The sequence below is a fragment of the Eleutherodactylus coqui genome, chromosome 6, assembly GCF_035609145.1.
Source record: "Eleutherodactylus coqui strain aEleCoq1 chromosome 6, aEleCoq1.hap1, whole genome shotgun sequence".
In the NCBI taxonomy this organism is placed as follows: domain Eukaryota; kingdom Metazoa; phylum Chordata; class Amphibia; order Anura; family Eleutherodactylidae; genus Eleutherodactylus; species Eleutherodactylus coqui.
The window spans coordinates 175,964,530-175,984,444 of NC_089842.1; the positions used below are offsets into that span (position 1 = coordinate 175,964,530).

A 19,915-nucleotide genomic window follows, 5' to 3' on the forward strand; every position below is an offset into this window, starting at 1 on the left:
TGCAGAGTTTCTCATTTTAACACTTCGAGTCAGGGGACAGCATTGGCTACAAGAGACAAAAAAAAAAAATAGCATGTGCCCCGCAGTGAAAGGGTCAAATACGTAATGTTACATGGCTGGAAGGGATATAGGGGTGAATCTTCAATCCAAGAAAAACTTTACTGTCCGTTTTATGACTGAGGTTATAGCACAGATTATGGCCTCCAATTAGTCATAGCAATTTTGGCGCCAGTTGCAGTTATACACGTTAGCAGTACTCACCATAATGATATTTTTTCCAATCCGTCCATTTATACACAGTTTCTATTAGTCTTCTGATTAAAAAGGTTCAAGTCAAAATGCTTTTTGTGGCTTTCAACAGCAGTGTACTTCCCACTTACTGATGGATAATGGGTCGGTCAGATGCGTTATTCTGCTGTTGTCACCACCAGTCATGTGACCACATAAGAGCCCATAGTACAGCGGTAATCTGTGGTAAAGACCACCTGTTCCCTTAGGCCCCAGGCTCAACTTGTTCCCAGTGGTCGGCATACCATAGTGGCATGTGATCAACATATAGCTCCCTCCTTGCAGTCATCGTCTGTCAGGCAGATATGCTATTGTGAGGAGTTCAGGCTGCGCTATAAGAATGGACAGGAGGGGTGGGTGGGGGCGGCGAACTACATGGAAGGAGAGGAGGTGTTTAGGAGAACACATACATACACCCCAACCTTCTAATGACCTGCCCACTTCAGCAGCTGTAAACAGAGTTCCATGATCACGTGACTAATCATGAAAGCCATCTTACCGACGTAGCACTGATCTATAAGTGGGAAGTACGGAGCTTTTTAAAAGCAACAAAGCATTTTTAACTGAAAAGCCCCTTAAGACATTTTCCAAGATTTTGAAGTAAAACACTGATGGCACTAGTAGTCAATCTTTGATTGGAGGAGCAGCAGGCACATTGGTTTAATCAATGGGGGGGCCATACCCAATAGTAAAGCTTAGTTCCATGGACCAGGTATAGTCCTCTACAGACTGAGTAAATAAATGGAGCTGTAGCTCCTTTACGTACGGTGGCCACAGAGATTGGTCCTGACCAAACACTGATGGCCTATCCTAGGGAAAGACCAAAATTTAAGCCCTAGAAAACCCTGCCGAAAGCCTATGCACAGTAGTGTATAAGTAGTTTGGGACCCAATCACTTTTTTATACAGTTTGTAGCCGTTGTATGTATGTCGCTGCATACAGATGCTCAGTTTCCAATATATTAACAGGTGTTAATTGTAAAGATCATCCTCTGTTGAATTTGCACAAGACATATGAACACACTGGCATGCCCATGAGAAAATAAAGAGGTAGAAGAAATACAAAAAAAAACAACAAACGAGCAAGTATCAAGACAGAAGAGACAGGAGGAAGAGAACATACAGTTATGATTAGAGGATTTTTGACAGTGGCCAATCAAGGCGGTGCTGTTTCCCCCGCTAGTGATGAGGTAGTACAGACACGATGAAGAGCGCCTCTGCCATCTCATCACAGTAGAGACTAATAAGGGTACACGGCTGCTCCGGATGTACTTCTAACTAGGTATTCATGTGGGAAGAACTGTATGCTGATTCGGCCATCAGTATTCAACAAAGCAGATTTCATAGAGTGACCATTATAGAGAATTTACAAAGTTGGAGTATCGATTTTTTGGCCAAACTATAACTCAAATATTGGTAACTAATTATGGCTGGCGCAAAGTTCTTGCAATACTGAAGCCATGGGTTACATATAGTTAAAAATTGGCAGGAAATTTGGATGTTCTACCACTTTGTGGTGGAAAACAAGTTAAAAAAAGGCTGATATGCAAAGTAAGGGCAAATGTAAAGTCTAGGTCATCTTAGCAGCATCAGCATGCAGTTTATGAGTATCCCATCCACCACCTCAGATACCGAGCTAAGAGTCAGCAGACAGAGCAGCCGTGCCCAGGTAAATTCTGCGCTAGGTCCCACCAGTAGCATTACAACCTTGGCAGTCTTGTTGACTCTCTCTTGTAGCATTTTTTCAGTTGATGCCAATGCTTCCATTGCTTTCCAGTTTTTCTCCCGAAGGTCCTAATTATTTTTAGAAAGAGTTATTTCAGTTGACCCATATACTAAAATGTCTTTATAGTTCAAATCAGTAATTTGCATTGTAAGGGGCTGATGCTACCTTTTGCTTGCCCAAATTCCTCGGACTGTACAAGTGTTTCACACACCAAGGCCAGAAATATGGAAGATCCCACATAAGCGAGTTAGAAAGTGGCAGCCTTGAGAAGATAAACTAACTCCTATTTGTGAGCAAAAGGCTTTACTGACATTATTAGAATAGATCCACTGAAGATAAATCAGATGTAGGGACTTCTCCAAGCGCTTCGCTTCAGTTTTCATGGCAGTACCCAGCTACCACCTTAGATATGTCCTGAGGAGCTACAGCAGTACCTTCCTAGAGAAGACACTTCTGCATGAGATTTTAAATGCAGGTACAGAAACTGTTCTACATAGTTTATCCGAGACAGTTTACTTTGAGGATTTTTTTTTTTAAATCTAACCCTTTTGCGACATCTACCATAAGTGGAGGCAGTGTGTGGAGCAGGTTGCCACAATCCCTATTGCCCATGGCATCTGAGGCATTAAAAAGCTTGGATCATGTTATTGCCCATCTCCACTGTTGTAGATTGGTGTCAGCTGCGTAACGGTCGGACAACGGTTAATTTTGTAAAAAGTAGTAAATACAAATACAAAAATCCTATAAACTTGGCGTTGCCATTCTAACTCACAGAATAAACTTAACGAGTGCAGCCGATCCCAATACACTGACAGGGTCTCTACAACTCAATCCAATGTTATAGATATGTTCATGAAAAAATTTTAAAGTTATGGCTCTAGGAAAGCTCTGATATAAAAAAAAAAAAAAAGGTATTCTGTTTTTTAGTTGTTTTCTTTAAATTTATATTAGAGAGATCTGTTAGCCTAAAGGTACCTTCACAGGGGGCGACTGTCAAGTGCATAAGCACCCCACATCTGTCCTGAGCTTTACACAGGAGCGAGTCGTTCAATGAATGAAGGTGAAGCGGGCCGGGTACAGTTCCAACCCGTTCTTCCACAGTTAAAAGGAGTTAGTCTCTTAGGAGCCAATCAGGCTGTGTAAAAACAAACAGACTCAGACAAGTGAGCGATTTCTCGCTCAGTGCCTTGTGGGCAAGCCGCATGTATATGGGATGATCACCCATATTCGCTGTTCCCAGCAAGAATTCGGGCGATAACTGCCCCGTGTAAAGGTCCTTTTAGTTTGCATCAGCTACGCTAGTTTTACCTGACAGCAGTCCTGCAGACTGTTGCTCCTATGCTTTTACATAGGAGAATGGAGGCAAAGCAGCTGATCTCTCTCAGCTGCCTGCCTCTATTTACTGCAAACAGGCAGTCATTCACAGATGGAAAAACTGCCTTACTACACAGGTTGACAGTCGCTTGGTTGTAGGCGAGTGGAAAACGAAGCAAGAAGTGAGCAATTTCTTGCTCAGTGCCGTCCGTGGCCGCGTGTACATGGAAGGAATATTGCCAACCTGTTTTTTCCAGCGATTATTCAGGCAATATCTGCCTTGTATAAAGGTATTTTTAGACTTCGTGAGACTCCTTTAAATGGGGCAATGCCCTTTAATTTATCTCTTAAGCTTTTGACTCACAAATAGAGCAAACTCCAGGCTGACTGCAGACATCACATTGTGGGAGCAGCCATATACAATCCATTCTTGTATATTTAGCATAATGTCTATACTGGAAGCTTTGATCACATTGTATTCCTTGTTTGGATGTTCATATTGTCCAATTTGAAACGCTACTTTTGGGGATGCATATTTGTGTGAAAACATTGGCTTATTGTCTCTTGTGAAAAAAAGAAAAAAGTTTTCAGAAAGAGAGAGCAGATTTCAGTCCACCAAACAGGGGAAAAAAAGATTAACATTACAACACAACAAAATCTTCAGCAGGTTTTATTTACAAGTTTACAAAACATATGAAATACAGAAAAATGCAGAATAGGAGATTGTACAAGTAAACTAAAGGCTTCATCATACAGATGTGCCTGCGTTGGGGGTGGATGGGGGTGCAAAAATTGGACAGCACGCCAAACCTGTCCATGTACTATCCAATTTTCGCTGGTTTGTCAACTTTGCATCATATGCTGCGTATTTTTTTCCCCACACAGACCACTGGTTCATATGAAAAACATGTGAATAGCCTGAGTAATAATGGTCTGTACGCTGTCTGTGTAAAGACAGCTGGCCAAACAGCACAAAGACAATCTAAGAATTAACAGTCTCCCTCAAAATGCAGAAATAAGACCAGGGTGTGATCAGAGATTCAAAGTGACGAAATCTCAAAGCCTGCATTTTTGGTTCACTTACATTTTTAGAAAGAGCAAAAACAGACCCCCCCCCCCAAAAAAAAACACTAAAAAGGTAGTCTGTGGAGAAAAAAAAAATTTGTTTTGAGATCTGCTTAGCGTAGCCTAAAACCGTAAAGGGGTTTTCCAGTTGAATACTATTAAAGACCTATTGTCCGGATAGCTTATTAATAGTTGATTGGCTGGGGTCTGTTGCTCGGGACCCCATCCGATCAGCTGAGCAAGAGCATGTTGTCAGCGCCGCAATAACACAAAGGTCAGAGCAGAAGCCTCCACTCCGACTTTAGTGTAGTGGCCGCCACTTAGGAATGCAGGCACGGCTCTCATGGAAATCAATTAGAGTTACGAACGCCAACCACTATTAGGTTGGGTTCACACAGGGCGGATTCCCGTCGGAAATCTCGCGGTTTGGCCGCAGCAAAAACCGCAAGATGTCCGCCGGGAGAACCGCCGCGGTTTAAGCCGCAGCGGCTTTGATGCGGCTCGGCCGCATGCTTTTCCGTTGCGGCCGGCGCTCCCATAGAGAAGAGCACGGCCGCGATGTAAATAAACAAAAAAAAAAAGTAAATACACATGCTGCATCTTATGAAACCGTGGCTGCGGCGGCCACAGCCGCGGTTTCAACCAGATTTACCGCAGCGGATTAGCCGTCCCGTGTGGACGAGATTTCTGAGAAATCTCATCCACATGGCTGGCTTACCCCGAGATTAGCGGCCGCAGGCGGATCTGCTGCGGCAAAACCGCTGCAAATCCGCCCTGTGTGAATCCAGCCTAAGCAGGTCTTTGCGAAGGCTTCCGCTCCGACCTCTGTATTTGGAGAGGAAGTCTCCACACCGACTTCCCATGTAGTGGCTGGCGCTTGTAACTGCCGGCATGGCTCCCATTGATTTCAATGAGAGCTATGCCTGCAGTTACGAGCGTCGGCCACTATACGGAGGTCAGCATAGAGGCTTCCGCTCCGACCTCTGTCTGTGTTGCGGTGCTAACAGCATGTATCCGCTCAACTGATCGGTCAGGGTCCCGAGCGACAGACGTCGGACTATCAACTACTGATAACCTATAGGCCATTAATAGTATTTCCCTGGAAAACCCCTTTAAGTCATTTTCCCTTCACCCACTCTGTTGGGGCACGGTCCCCCACTGCATTGCTCTTTTGGCTCCAGTGATGATTACCAAAGACAGGGACATGTGACTGCGGCAGCCAATTCCTAGCTGTATGCCACTCTGGAGCAGCCTTTGGTTGCTGTGGTCACATGACCCTGTGACTGGTGGTCATCATCACTGGAGCCAGAAGAAGAATGCAGAGGAGGACTAGGCACAGCTGGGACATGAGCTGCATGGGATCAGGTGTGGAGAGTATGACTCTTGAAGGTTTTAGACAGTGCTGTGCAGGTTTTATTTCATTTTTTCTCCCCACTGTAATCCCCTTAAAAGAGGTTTCTAGTTGCATAAAAATAAAAAAAAAACTCTGAAATTTTAATCACTGTGAAAAGAAAAGTTCTAAAACTTAATAATTATTTTTCAATTCTTCACTGCTTCCAAGATATTAGTTTGCCGTCAGGGGAAGACCCTTCCTGCTTATATTCAGAGGCCAGTACATAAGCTGCTTCTCCTCACTGCTGAGAAATGGATACAAAGGTAACCAAGGTGCTCAATGATTTGTCAGCAATATCACCCAGCCTCCAAACTTCGTTGAAGCAGACTACCAGTTAGGCTGAGCTCACACGACTGTGTGCTCACTGCATATTACCTGTGTGTGCAATATGGAGTAGAAAACCCCATAAACGTTAATATTGCTGCTCAATGAGTCGCAAGCGAGAAAAATAGCGCAATGCAATATTTTGACGCATATTACATGCACATACGCTGAGGTAGTGCATGGAGATTGGTGGCATGAAGTAAGTATGTTATTGCGTACTTGAGGCATGCTCGTGCACCACATGCCGTGAGCCCGCCTTTAGTTATCTGCAAACTGCCGATGTATTTAGTATGGAGAGAAGTAGCTAAATATATCACCTGTGAATGTAATCAAGAACAGACCTATTTCACGGGCAAACCTCTCGAAAATAGTGAGGAATTGAAAGGCAAAGTATATACAAATGTCGCATAACTTCATTTACGCTATGGTTAAGCATTGTTAGTAAAGAACTGGGGGGAAAACCCTAAAATAGATATCTATGATATTTCCCATTTTATGAGGCTTCTTTTTAAAAAAAACCAAAAAAAACCAAAAAACACGCCTATTTAAGAAAGGCCTATGATTCATATTAAGTGCTAACTTTCAGTATGACATAAGCACATCATTATATGCATAGCAACCAATCTGACTCAACGGAGATGTTAAAGGGGTACTCTGGTAACGGTTAACCCTTCTGCACAGGATAGGGGAAAACTATTCGATTGGTAGGGGTCCAACCATCAGGATTCCTTCCGATTGTTAGAACATGGGTCCTGCATTACCCTGTGAGACTGGCAATAAGTGAAGCAGCAGTATGCATGCTCTGTCACCGTTCCATTCATTTCAATAGGAACACCAGAGGGGATAAGAGTTCATTACCAGAAGACCCCTTTAAACAGTAAGCAAGACTGGAACTATGTAGACATCAGAGAAGGACAACAGCTTGACAGCAGTCACTCTGTTTTTTTTCTTCATTCAAACTGTGGTGCTAATTAGATTTTTTTTTAAATTTATGTAGGCGAGGAACCTCGTGATACATAAGGGTAAGTAAGCAGGCAGTAGATCCCTGATATATATCCTGGCTATAAGACATGTGACATGGAAATATAAAACTGGAAAGAAGGGGATTACATGGTAACAGAATTCAAAAAGGGGAATACATAGAATCACTTATTTTCCTCTCTTTGATTAAAGTAACATGGAAGAATCTCCATGACTGTCCCACTTCCTAATCCTAGGATGTAGAGCACTCTCCTAAAGCAATCACACATTACTAACACCAGCCATGCCGCCCATGATGTAACGGTCGGCCTACTGCCATTTTCTCAGCTCCCTCATATGCATGAACAGGCTTGGCTGAGCGTTCAGGTTTATTTTAACGGGTGGAAAGGAATAAGCAGCTGCCAGAACCCTCCGGCAGTAACTTATTTCCTGAGGGAGGAGGGGGCAAAAAAAAGCATAGAACTTTTTGAAAACCAACATGTCAATCTCACTCTTCCTCAAACTTGCTGTCCGGGGAAAGCCAGGAGGCCTCCCATACATGTAAGATATTCTTTGATGCTATTGAAATGGTTATGTTTGGCCAACTTATCTTATATGTATGACCAGCCTGAGAATATAGAGCTTCCAATAGAAGTAAGGCTGAAGACAGACTTCCTTGGAAAACCTAATACTAGAAAATGTTCATGTACTTACGTTGTTCTTCTTCCTTTGTTGCTCCACCGCAGATTTTTGAACTTCTAGCTCGGAGAGCAGCTCGGATATATACTGGTCTTTTGCTGCAATCCTACAGACGTGCATAATACATTAGTATTTAATCACACTGGTTATTCTACTAGTTCAGACAAAACTGAAATGTCCTATTTAATATTTGCCCACTTGCTGCTTATTCTTAAAGGGGTGTGTCGGGACTTTCAAAAAAATGGTTTTCCCAATAATGGCCAACAGAGCCGCCGCTCAGATACCGGTCACAACAGTTCGGGTTGGTATTGCAGGCACAGTGCCCGTTTAATTCATTAGGAGCTGCGCCTGCAATACTAACCAGGGCTGCTGCATCATGGTCTGCTCTTTCTGCTGACTGCGGCTCCAGGAATCAGCTGATCGTTGGGGATCTGAGTGGCGGGTCTCCACCAATTATCTATTAATGACTTTTCACTCAACAGAATTATTCATTAAATAAAGAGTCCTAGAACACTGTTTAAACGAATTGCAAAGATCCTCCTGTCCGTTAAGAGAGAACTTCCATCTTTTATATTACCTGCTCATACCAGATATTAGCTCATGTTAAACAATCTTTTACGGACGCGGCAATACCAAATATGTATTTTTCTTTTAGGACTTAGACTTTTTAATTACAGATATGGCAAAAGGGGGGCGATTTTTTTTTTTTTTTTTTATTTTTTTTTACACACAAATAAAAAAAAACTGATTTTTTTTAAACTTAACTTTTAAGTCACCCTGGGGGACTACAATATGCAATGCTTCGATCGCTCATGCAGTATGACGTAATGCTACAGCATTACATCATACTGCATTCTGACAGGCAGACTATCAAGCCACCCCACGGGGATGGCCTGATAGGTAGTCCCTCAAGGCAGCTATGGGGCCTTTCAGAAGGCTCCCGGCAGCCATGACACCTGTACGGCTCCCCAGATCTCACCGCGTGGGGGCCGTACGAGACCCCCAAACATCGTTCGGGGGCTTTAAATGCTGCTGTTAGAATTGACAGCGGCATTTAAAGGGTTAATAGCCGCGATCGGCCGAACGTGGCTATTGCCCGCAGGTGACAGCTGTAGTAAACAGCTGACGCCCGCGCTGTATGCGGAGAGGTCGCCCCGCGACCTCTCTGTAAACATACCCCAATGCTCCAGGACTTAAATGTACATCCTGGAGCAGGAAGGGGTTAATCATCTCAAAGTGATGGCATGTTGCAAGGATAGGTCATCTCTTTATGATCAGTGGGGGATGGGGTTAATAGATAATCTTGAGAATTTAGAACTTTGTCCCATTCAGAAGATTTCTCTGCACAATGGCGCTCTCGCCACTTAGGTGTGCAGAGAACTGCAGCATCGCTCCAGTCGCACGAATGAAGCTGCACTGAATTTCCCTGCATTACCTACTTGTGCAGAACACCACCACTGAAGTGGACGCACTGCTACACTACAGCCCCTTCATTCTCAGAATAGGTGGGAGTCCTGCACCACCACTGATCGTAAGGTTGTGCCATATGTGAGCAATATGCCATTACTATTAGATGGAAAAAAATAGCCTTCCACAGCCAGATCCTGGCCATCTGCTAGCGACATATGATATTGCCCTACAACATTTTTCCAGGCTAATATTTTATTTCATCTTCGCCAATCTTCTTAAATATAGACGTATGTTTTTGTTCATACTGTGTCATGGCTTCTGTTGCTACAGGAGATCAGACAGATTTGTTTAGCAGAAGATGATGATTAATCTGCCCGGTAATTGGTGTGTTAATTAATTGGTGCATTCTAGCCACTGAAAAGCAATAGGAACTGACTGAAAAGTTTCCTAAGGGCCCTTATTCACATAACAATTATCACTCAGATTCTTGCTAGATTGCATGAATCAGAACGATAATTGTTCCGTGTAAACACTGCCAGTGACGGAAGAAGAAACGATAATTAATTTGCTAATTGTTCATCGTTCAGTTTTTGCAGGCATTAAAAAAAAAACAAAAAAACAGGATCAGCCCATGTAAAATTCATGAACGACGACCTGTTCACTGTGAATGGAACCGGCGGGCTAGAAGCGATCTCAGGCTCGATCCACCTCCATTTACTGAATGATCATAGCTCCTGTGATAATCGCTAAGATGGGTGTCAGGCGTTTCAGTGCCTGACAATAATGCAGTGTAAAAACACCGAGGGCTCTTTCACAGGGGCGTATATCGGCCATACATGGCCATATTTCCGAGGCGTAAAAGCACCCGGCTGGGCAACTATAGCGCCGGGCGCTTTCACACCGGGCCGAAAAGATAGTCCTGGAACTATCTTTCTGGACGGAATACGTCGGCTGCTGCATGGGCTCCTATGGGAGCCAATGACAGCGGTGGGAGGGAGTTTAGCAGCATGACTGCTAAACTTCCTCCCCTCTACTCTCCTCTGCTCTGCCTGTTTGCAATAGCAGAGCTAAGCGCCACCCCCTCCCATTGCTGGCTGCGGATAAGGGGCGGGGAGGGTGCTTAGTAGAGCTGAGCGAGCATACTCGTCCGAGCTTGATGCTCGTTCGAGTATTAGGGTGCTCGAGATGCTCGTTACTCGAGACGAGCACCACGCGGTACTCGTCTCGATTAAACGAGCACTGACCATTGAATTCAATGGAGCCGGCAATACAGCCGGCTCTATTGAAAGCAATGGGCTGCCGGCGTACGCGGGATGAATTGTCGGGAAGAGCTTAAATATATAAGCCCTTCCCTGCAATTCATCTAGAAATGTGTAAAAATAAAAAATATATATATACACTCACCTGGTCCCGGCAGAACGATGTTAGCCCATTGAATTCAATGGAGCCGGCAATACAGCCGACTCCATTGAAAGCAATGGGCTGCCGGCGATCGCGGGATGAATTGTCGGGAAGGGGTTAAATATATAAGCCCTTCCCTGCAATTCATCCAGAAAAGTGTAAAAATAAAAAATATATATATACTTACCTGGTCCCGGCAGACGGAGTTCAGAGCTCAGAGCGGCAGGCTGCAGTTCTCCTGAACTGCTCTGAACAGCTGTGAGTAGTATTCAGCAGCCGGGGATTTAAAATCCCCGGCTGCTGAATGAGATGCCTCTGATTGGTCACAGCCTGACCAATCAGAGGCATCCCTCACTCACACCCATTCATGAATTCATGAATGGGTGTGAGTGAGGGATGCCTCTGATTGGTCAGGCTGTGACCAATCAGAGGCATCTCATTCAGCAGCCGGGGATTTTAAATCCCCGGCTGCTGAATACTACTCACAGCTGTTCAGAGCAGTTCAGGAGAACTGCAGCCTGCGGCCTGCCGGGACCAGGTAAGTATATATATATTTTTTATTTTTACACATTTCTGGATGAATTGCAGGGAAGGGCTTATATATTTAACCCCTTCCCGACAATTCATCCCGCGATCGCCGGCAGCTAATTGCTTTCAATGGAGTCGGCTGTATTGCCGGCTCCATTGAATTCAATGGGCTAACATCGTTCTGCCGGGACCAGGTAAGTATATATATATATATATATATATATATATATATATATATATATATATATATATATATATATATATATTTTATTTTTTTTATTTTTACACATTTCTGGATGAATTGTAGGGAAGGGCTTATATATTTAAGCCCTGCCCGACAATTCATCCCGCGTACGCCGGCAGCCCATTGCTTTCAATAGAGCCGGCTCCATTGAATTCAATGGGCTAACATCGTTCTTCTCTGCCACAGCTGTTACAGCTGTGGCAGAGGAGAACGATCTTTACGCTGACAGTGGGAGGGGGGGTCTCACTCTTGCCGCTATTGTGGCTTAATAGTGGGACCTGGGAACTTGATACAGCCCAAAATGTAGCTCCTCGCCTGCCCTATTCGTTTCTGTGTCGTTTCCATCACTTTCTTGTGTTTTGCAGATTTTCACAAATGAAAACCTTAGCGAGCATCGGCGATATACAAAAATGCTCGAGTCACCCATTGACTTCAATGGGGTTCGTTACTCGAAACGAACTCCCGAGCATCACTGAAAGTTCGACTCGAGTAACGAGCACCGGAGCATTTTGGTGCTCGCTCATCTCTAGTGCTTAGCTCCGCCCCATCCACTACCATTGCAAAACAGCCGGAGGGATGGAGAAAAGAGGTGAGCCTGCAAGGGGGAGGGAAGGCAATGGCATTACAGCCTCAACACATATGTGCCGGGGTCCCATGCCGTCTGAACAAGCGCAGAAACGTTAGATTTGTGTGCCTGTTCACGCATCTATACGGCGCCGGCGGGCGCACGTAAAAATGCCTACGGCTGTTTGAAAGAGGCCTAAGTCTTAACAGAGTATAAGGTTAGCATGCATGACATTACTTACGCTCCAATTAATTCTTCACCTCTAGCAACTGAAGAAACCTAAAATTAGTGGATAAATAACAGTAAGCAATTGTATCCACACCTTTACCCATTATGCGCAAGTTATACCAAAAATGAAACTCGTTAAACAGTCGTTTTGTGTATACAGCTCCTATACAGTCATAAGTCTCTCCATGGCAACATACTACAAGCGCGGACTGATACTACAATCTACTTCCTTACATCCATCCCCTACTCCTTAAGAATATACATTGGGTGGGTTAGCAAAAAGTGTGGGAGAGATGGGTGAAAGCAAAACTGCAGGATCAGACTGCACAGTAATCTTTTTGATTACTTTTTATTCTGTCCCCCCCCCCCCAATTCTCACCATGTGAAATAAAGAGGATTTTTGGTATAACTTACCGTAAAATCCCTTTCCCATCACGTTCATTGGAGGACACAGCAAGACCTTCTGGTATAGCTTTTGCCACTAAGTGGCAACACTAAGCATAGGTGTTAACTCCTCCCACTAGCTATACCCCTCCTGCAGGCATAAGCTAGCTCAGTTTGTATGCAAGCAGTGGGAGCAGCCAGTAGGATACGAGAACAATAGCTAATAACAATACTTAAAGGGGTTGTCCCGCGCCGAAACGGGTTTTTTTTTTTTCAATAGCCCCCCCGTTCGGCGCGAGACAAACCCGATGCAGGGGTAAAAAAAAAAAAAAAAAGTCAGGTACTTACCCGAATCCCGGCGTTGCTGCGACTTCGTACTTACCTTGCTAAGATGGCCGCCGGGATCTTCACCCTCGGTGGACCGCAGGTCTTCTGTGCGGTCCATTGCCGATTCCAGCCTCCTGATTGGCTGGAATCGGCACACGTGACGGGGCGGAGCTACGAGGAGCCGCTCTCCGGCACGAGCGGCCCCATTCAGAAGAAAGAAGACCGGACTGCGCAAGCGCGTCTAATCGGGCGATTAGACGCTGAAATTAGACGGCACCATGGAGACGAGGACGCTAGCAACGGAAAAATATTTTTAAGGGGACTTGAATTTGCAATCACTTTCAATATGTACTGCAATACTTCAGTATTGAAGTAGAATATATAGTACTCTTCAATGTTGCCTGTTAACCCTTGGCAGACAGGGCTTAATAGGCATCCATGCAAGGCAGACTTAGGAGCGTTCACTAGGCTCCAGGCTGCCATGTTAACCCATTGGCACTGTGCAAGTGTGTTGAAGGAAGGCTGAAAGGCCTCACCTGTGCTTTGGCTGCTAATACACAGTCAGCTTTGCCTTCAGCATCTGAATAGTTAATCGCCATGATTGCAGTCCATTCATTCATTAATCCTTTGTGCTGTTATTTTAACCCCTTCATGACAAATATGCATCATGCAGTCACAAAGGAACATGCAGCTTATGGTTTGAAAGCTCGCTGTAACATCATGTCTTTTTGTGAGCCATCAAAAGGCATCATATCTACAAGATAACTTGGTTTCTCTTACGGAGAAAAATCGCATTTTGCTTATTTTATTATGAAGGCAATAAAGAATTAGATAAAAACCATTGATCTTTATCAATTCACACCTGTCGTAGTTGTTGATCATGCTTCTTTTGTAGTTCGCAGGCCTGAATTTTCAAAATTTCATTTTCTTTTTTCAGACCCTATCAAATAAGGTTAAAAGAAAAAGTCAGAGCGGCTCCCCACCCGGCTGCACTCTACAGCGCTTCTTTAGGTATAGGAGTTTACCGTTAGTTCCTGAGTTGTGACTGTTATGTTGAGTTCTCTCTCTGAAAGAATTTCCTCCAAATTCCTGATTTTCTCATTCTGTTGTTCCACTCTACATGCAGGAGAAAATACAATCAATTATTAAGTGTATAGGTTGGCATGTATGCAACAGGTCCTGACTTTAAAGAGAAAGTATCACAATCTAGGTTTGTTTTTATTTAGTTGGGCATGAACTGACTAAATCTGCTCCCAGTATCCCTCTCGGCTGCCTCCATTCACAAAAAGCAAGATCTCGCAAATTGCAAAAAGTCACATTCTGTCAAAACAAAAAGTGATATTTTCTGCATTAATATATATATAGTCAGCAGTCAAGTTTTCAAACACACCAGTAATCAATAAGTGCTTTATTAATGCAGAAAAGAGCGCAGATCTAGCCAGAACACAAGGCCTCATAATAACTAGTGAGATCTCCTGTTCTGAGAGTGGAGAAGGCCGCAGTGAATGTTGGGAAGCAGAGTGCCTGACTCTTCTGGAAAGTTAAGCAACTTACATGCCGGTAATAGATTTTTTTTTTATGGGTCTCACTAAGTAAAATGACTATTTTGAGATCAAACTAATTTTTTTTTAATAAAAAAGGACAGAGTTTGTGATTGCTTCTCTTTAAGAGTGCTGCAGCTAGGACATCAGAACTAGAGCTGCAATATTTAGGGCACATCATTCTTTAAACTCAGGCGTGAAATTAACTTCCTACTACTGTATCTATGTAGCGGACTGGGACAAGGGAGCTTCAAGTGAGGGTGGAGGAGGACAGTCTTTTAAAAGTTCTCTCTCCCTTGTACTGCCTTCTAGGAACCCCAGGGGTGTGATACATAATGTGTTTGATACCTGTGTCACAGCTGCTAACCAGAGTGTATGCGCTCTCTGATTAGCAGTTTTTTTCCCCTTTATTAAAAGCAGTGAGAGGACGATTAGTGGTTTATCTAATCACCCTGCTCCTAATCTGGCTACTTGCTCCTCTAAAGGGTCCTTTTATATGGCAAGATAAGTTGGAACCAGCATGCAACCAGAGGTAACCGTGATCATATTTCGCTCACTTGGCATGCATTCACACTGAACAATTGAATAGCCTTGATTGATCATTGGAACATAACCGTGCCTCTAGTCTACTCTTCTGACACCGCTTTCTTGTAGCAAATAGTTATGACACCTGTTTACACAAAAGGATTTGCAGATAATTAAAGATTTTTAGGTCTGCATGAATGATCCACTCAGCAATAATCTAATGGGCAGCGATTCATACACAACCCCGTGTATGCGATACGTGAGCATGCTCAGTACACTCGCTGCCAATAAGTGGGTTAACACATTCCATATACGAATTTACACAAAACACTTACATCCTGTGAAGATCCTGTACTGCTGTTGACGATGAATCCTGCTGTGAAGGAAAGTCGCAAATATGAATTGGCACTAGTTTTGATTAAAACAGACAAGGAACATCTTAGAAGGAAGTTTACTGCAGTTTAAAGGCAACCTGTCATCACCTATAAGCACCATAAAATGTTTCCATGCTTATAGTTTAGGTGATGTGGAGTCCGGGGCGCCTCGTTTCATAATCACCCGATCCATCATTCCTGTGGTGTCTCCCAGCAAAGTCAGCATGCGCATTCCCATGCATCTATATCAGACTGTGTGCGTACTGCGCTCTAAAAAGAGCCAAGCTGGCTTGTGCGTTTTGTCTTTGCCAGGGAGCCCTGCAGTAACAGGACCAGGCAAGTATGAAAAGATGCTCCCCAGACTCCATGTCATCTAAACTATAAGCAGCATAAGATGCCTGCAGGTGATAAAAGGTTCCCTTCAAATGGTGCTTTCCAGGAATTAGGTCATCAATAGTTGACTGGCTGCTTGGGACCCTGGGCCACAAAGTGGATATCGGGACAACCATCAGTGGGGATAAAGCTGGAAGTTGACAGCTCTGTCAATAGTGCAGTGGCTTTGTTTGGTAATGTAGGTAAGGCTCCCACTAAATTCCACAGACAACCCAAACCGCTGCAAAGCGGATGGAGCTGTCCGCTATCAGCTAAATCCTACATTGACATCTGGCTTCCATGTCAGCTTACTGTTGTGAGCTATCCACAGGTTAACCCTTCCCAATCCACTGTCTGACATCTTCCTACATTCTGATTGAAGATTGTACAGCTATAATGTCATAAGACGTCAGACAGGGTATTCTTACCGTCTATTGCAAGCGACTCATCTGTTGAGCTTCTCCGCCACACACAAACTGGCTTTAGCCAGCAGATGGCCCCGTTGTACAACAGCAAAAAGAGAAAGCCTTTTAGGAAACACTGAATCCAAAATTGGATTGGAAAAGGTTAAGTCCCAGAAAACCCACTTAAAGAATAATAGCCTTCTTCCATTCCAAGTGATAATTCTATAACTTGTAAACATAAAACTACTCTGTTGTGATCAGGTCATATTTTCTGTTTCCATCCCTGTCAGAGTTGTCATGAAGACATTTTGGGTGTCTAAATCTTCATTTACATGAATGTTAAAAACACATAACCAACTACTGTAGACGTGATGTAGAAAAGGACATGGATGGTGATAAGGATCTGCACTGACAAGAGTTATCATGAAAACCTATAACAGTTTTGCTTCAAGCACTGATAACACCTCATAGAAATAAGTTACAAAAAAACCAAACACTTCTCTGTGGCCATTTCTATATTACCTCTGGACAGTTTCCCTTAAGCAGGTGGTAACATACAGTACACCTGCAACATACTGTACCTGCAGAGATTTCTGTTTCACCTCTTCAATATGGATTTTCAGCTGGTGACTTTCCTTCTGTAGATCCTTCAAAAACAGAGTATGTTCAGTTACTAAACCACTTCCCTCAGCGACAGGGTGTGAAAGAGATATGCATTATATTGTTTTGTATTATCTGCCACTTCTAAAGGCCATTTACATGTAACTATTATCGCTCAAACTTCATTCCAGTGACCGGAAGTGAGCAATAATCGTTACATGTAAACGTGGGCATCGTGCAGTTTTCATTTGAACGATGATTTTAAAGTGAACTTAAAGTGAACTTAAAGTGTCTCTTAATAAACCGCAGGCTGTTATCTCCATGGAAGTTGGTAGATAACGTAATCAGCTGGCAATCACGGGCAGAAGAATGCAGCTGTTTGCACAGCTGGGCTTGTGATCACAAGCTGGGCTCTGTAAACAGCTCCTGGAGGCCCTTTTACATGCAAATGATGATAAAGTGTTAATGGCTATTACCACTTTATGCAAGTAGATGACAAAATCTTTCAATCTTGTAGTCATTTGAAAGATTATCTTTGTGTGTAAATAGGCCTTAATACAGAACATTTTTTTTTTATTTAACAGTCTAAGGCTGCCTGTCCACGGGTGTTGCGGTATCCTGCAGCGGAGATCCACCGCGGGATACCAGCGCCCAGGAGCAGGAGCCGGCAGACGGATCTCCGCGGCAAATTGCCACCTGCGAGTGGAGAATCGCAATGATTCTTCGCTCATGGACAGGGTGGAAGCGCTCTCCATAGCAATACTATGGAGAGCTTTCACTGCTTTCCCCCGCAGGGAACACAATTCAAACCCACTAATGGACAGGCAGCCTAAACATCAAATTCTTCACTTAATGAGGCCCAGTCAAATCATCTGGTATCATGCTAAACAGGCTATTGTTCCCTGTACACAGCCATTGCAGACCTTGAAGAGGCTATCTACTGTTGTGTTCTACTATAACATGTCCAGGAAAAAATCTGCTCCGCCCATCAATACTATAGTTTTGGTGCCCACCACTCCTAACAGTCGTTCCACTGATAATCACTGTTGTGCTTTCACACAGTAGTGATGATCACTCAGTGAATAGAGGTGGAGCGGGTCGGAGATCGCTTCCGGCTACCTGCCTCCATTCACAGTAAAAGAGTCTGTCGTTCACAGATGGATGGCGTGTTTACACGGGTAGTTCGTCATTCAGTTTATATGCCTGCCTAAACTGAATAATAGGATTCGCTGTTCAGTTGCTGACAAAATTTAGACTGAATGATTCCTTCCAATTCCTGTTAAGCGGTGCGATTCTGAACCATCAGTCCATGTAAAAGGGGCCTTATTGATCGCCATCACCTACATAGAGATTAGAAAGTTACCTCCACTTGTCTTTCCTTCTCTAGGATCACTTTGTCCTGCTCATGAAACCGTTCTTCTATGGACTTTAAACTCTCCTCCTTGCCCTTTAATCTATGAAAACATCAAAATGTAACTTCAAACTTGGCAACGCACACTGGTACATCCACTAATTTTACCAATGGACACCAATATATACATACTGATTCTGAAGCTCCTGAACGTGCGTCATAGTAGTGACCTAGGAAAAAAACATAAGGAATGCCAGTACTATACAATAATAAAAAATACCATGAAGTCAGAATCAGTGTACAGCACATAAATGTGATCCAATACAATCTGTGGATATTAAGCCTTTCGAAAACATCCATAACCGCATGCATCAATAGTAAGAAAAGAGAAAAGCGAAATATCTGTTCATATACACCAGTGCTGCATCCCTAATGCAATTAAAAGCACTATATTGCCGATTTTTTTTTTAGCAGATTTTGCACCAAATCTGAAGCTGAATCTTTATAAATTCATAAAGATTCAGCTTCAGATTTGGTGCAAAATCTGCTATAAAAAAAAAAAAAAAAATCAAATTGGCAATATAGTGCTGCGGATTAAAAATTCTCAGCACGTCCTAAAATCAGCTACATTCTAAAAAGCCCATTCACTAGTATTGTGCGGTATTAGGTTGGTATTAGGTTGGATTATTTTAGCAGATTCAGCAGTGTTTGAAAAAAAATGCTAAGGGGTTCAATACCTGCAAAAGTTTATTTTGTGAAGTTTATCCACAATTACTGGATATTATGTTACACAGAGCAACCCGACCATATATCAAGCGTACATATGATCACTGCATGGTCTGTATACCAGAAACAGCAAGGCAGGCGTGCCTAACAGCATGAGCCCCATTTTAATGAACTGACAGAGTTTCTCGGTCACATACTATTGCTGAGCCATTTTCAGGACAAGTCATTAATAGTTGATCAGCTGGGGGTCCGCTGCTCAGCTGATTGGGTGCCCACTGTCCGCGCCACAACACACAGGGCTACTGAGAAGAAGCAATTAGCGCCAACTCCTATGTAGTAGATGGCGCTTGTAACTGCAGGCACAGCTTATTAAAATCAACAGCTACACCTGCAATAAAGAGCGCCGGCCACTACACAGAGGTCGGCGCTATCCGCTTTCATTCCATACACTTGTATGTTGTGATGCAGACAACTGTGGACTCTAAGCAATCAACTATTGACAATCTGTCCTGAGGATAGGGCAGCAATGGTATTTGCCTGGAAAACCCTTTAACCTATGGGCTGAAAAACAAAGGAAAACCCCCTGTTAAATGCAAGGCAGAGTTACACAAAGAATACATTGGGGATCACACACCGTCCCATTTTTATGTTGCCCGTTACAACTTCCATAACAAAAAAATTAAGCTAGGTCCAGATCATTTGGAATTTATATTATTGACCATGGGACTATTTGTCATTGTGGGGTTTACCTGTTCAGCCTTCTCAAGCTGGCTACTTGCCAACGCTTCCTTCAGTGCTTCTATTTCTTTAGTCAATTCCTTTACAACAATGAAAACAAGACAAATGGGAGACAAGACCACAACACAATGGCATGCAAAACAAGCTGAAGTGCAGTTAGCCCATTTACTAGCACACAGGGTCTCTTACAGCACCAAACTGTTTCAATTTTTTTTTTTTTAAATAATAAATTTAGCAAATTTAAAGCATATTGAAAATCATTTCCATCATTTCTGAGTAACAGTAATGTAGTGAATGGGCTAAAATACAACATCTGTGAAAAGACAGGCGCGTAAACTATAATGTAACATATAAGGAAATAAATGACTGCAAACAAAGTTCTAAAAATACAATTGTGTAAATGTAGGAAATGTTATAAACTAGCCAAAG

At 43.2% G+C, this 19,915-nt stretch overlaps 1 protein-coding gene across 14 annotated transcripts in view; it reads right to left on the reverse strand.

Moving 5' to 3' along the window:
• KTN1 (kinectin 1) overlaps window positions 1–19,915 on the reverse strand; it is a 144,749-nt gene that overhangs the window by 28,753 nt on the left and 96,081 nt on the right. For 10 of the 14 annotated variants that reach the window (XM_066608269.1, XM_066608273.1, XM_066608268.1 and 7 more), the window contains exons 27-36: window positions 19,498–19,566; window positions 18,215–18,252; window positions 18,035–18,125; window positions 16,653–16,718; window positions 15,257–15,297; window positions 13,881–13,971; window positions 13,718–13,795; window positions 12,158–12,195; window positions 7,784–7,874; window positions 1,995–2,081 (exon numbers count right to left, since the gene is read on the reverse strand). In XM_066608269.1, the coding sequence (XP_066464366.1) occupies window positions 1,995–2,081; window positions 7,784–7,874; window positions 12,158–12,195; window positions 13,718–13,795; window positions 13,881–13,971; window positions 15,257–15,297; window positions 16,653–16,718; window positions 18,035–18,125; window positions 18,215–18,252; window positions 19,498–19,566 (690 nt within the window). The remainder of the gene's footprint in view (window positions 1–1,994; window positions 2,082–7,783; window positions 7,875–12,157; window positions 12,196–13,717; window positions 13,796–13,880; window positions 13,972–15,256; window positions 15,298–16,652; window positions 16,719–18,034; window positions 18,126–18,214; window positions 18,253–19,497; window positions 19,567–19,915) is intronic. The other 4 variants (XM_066608275.1, XM_066608276.1, XM_066608271.1 and 1 more) reach the window with 2 other exon arrangements.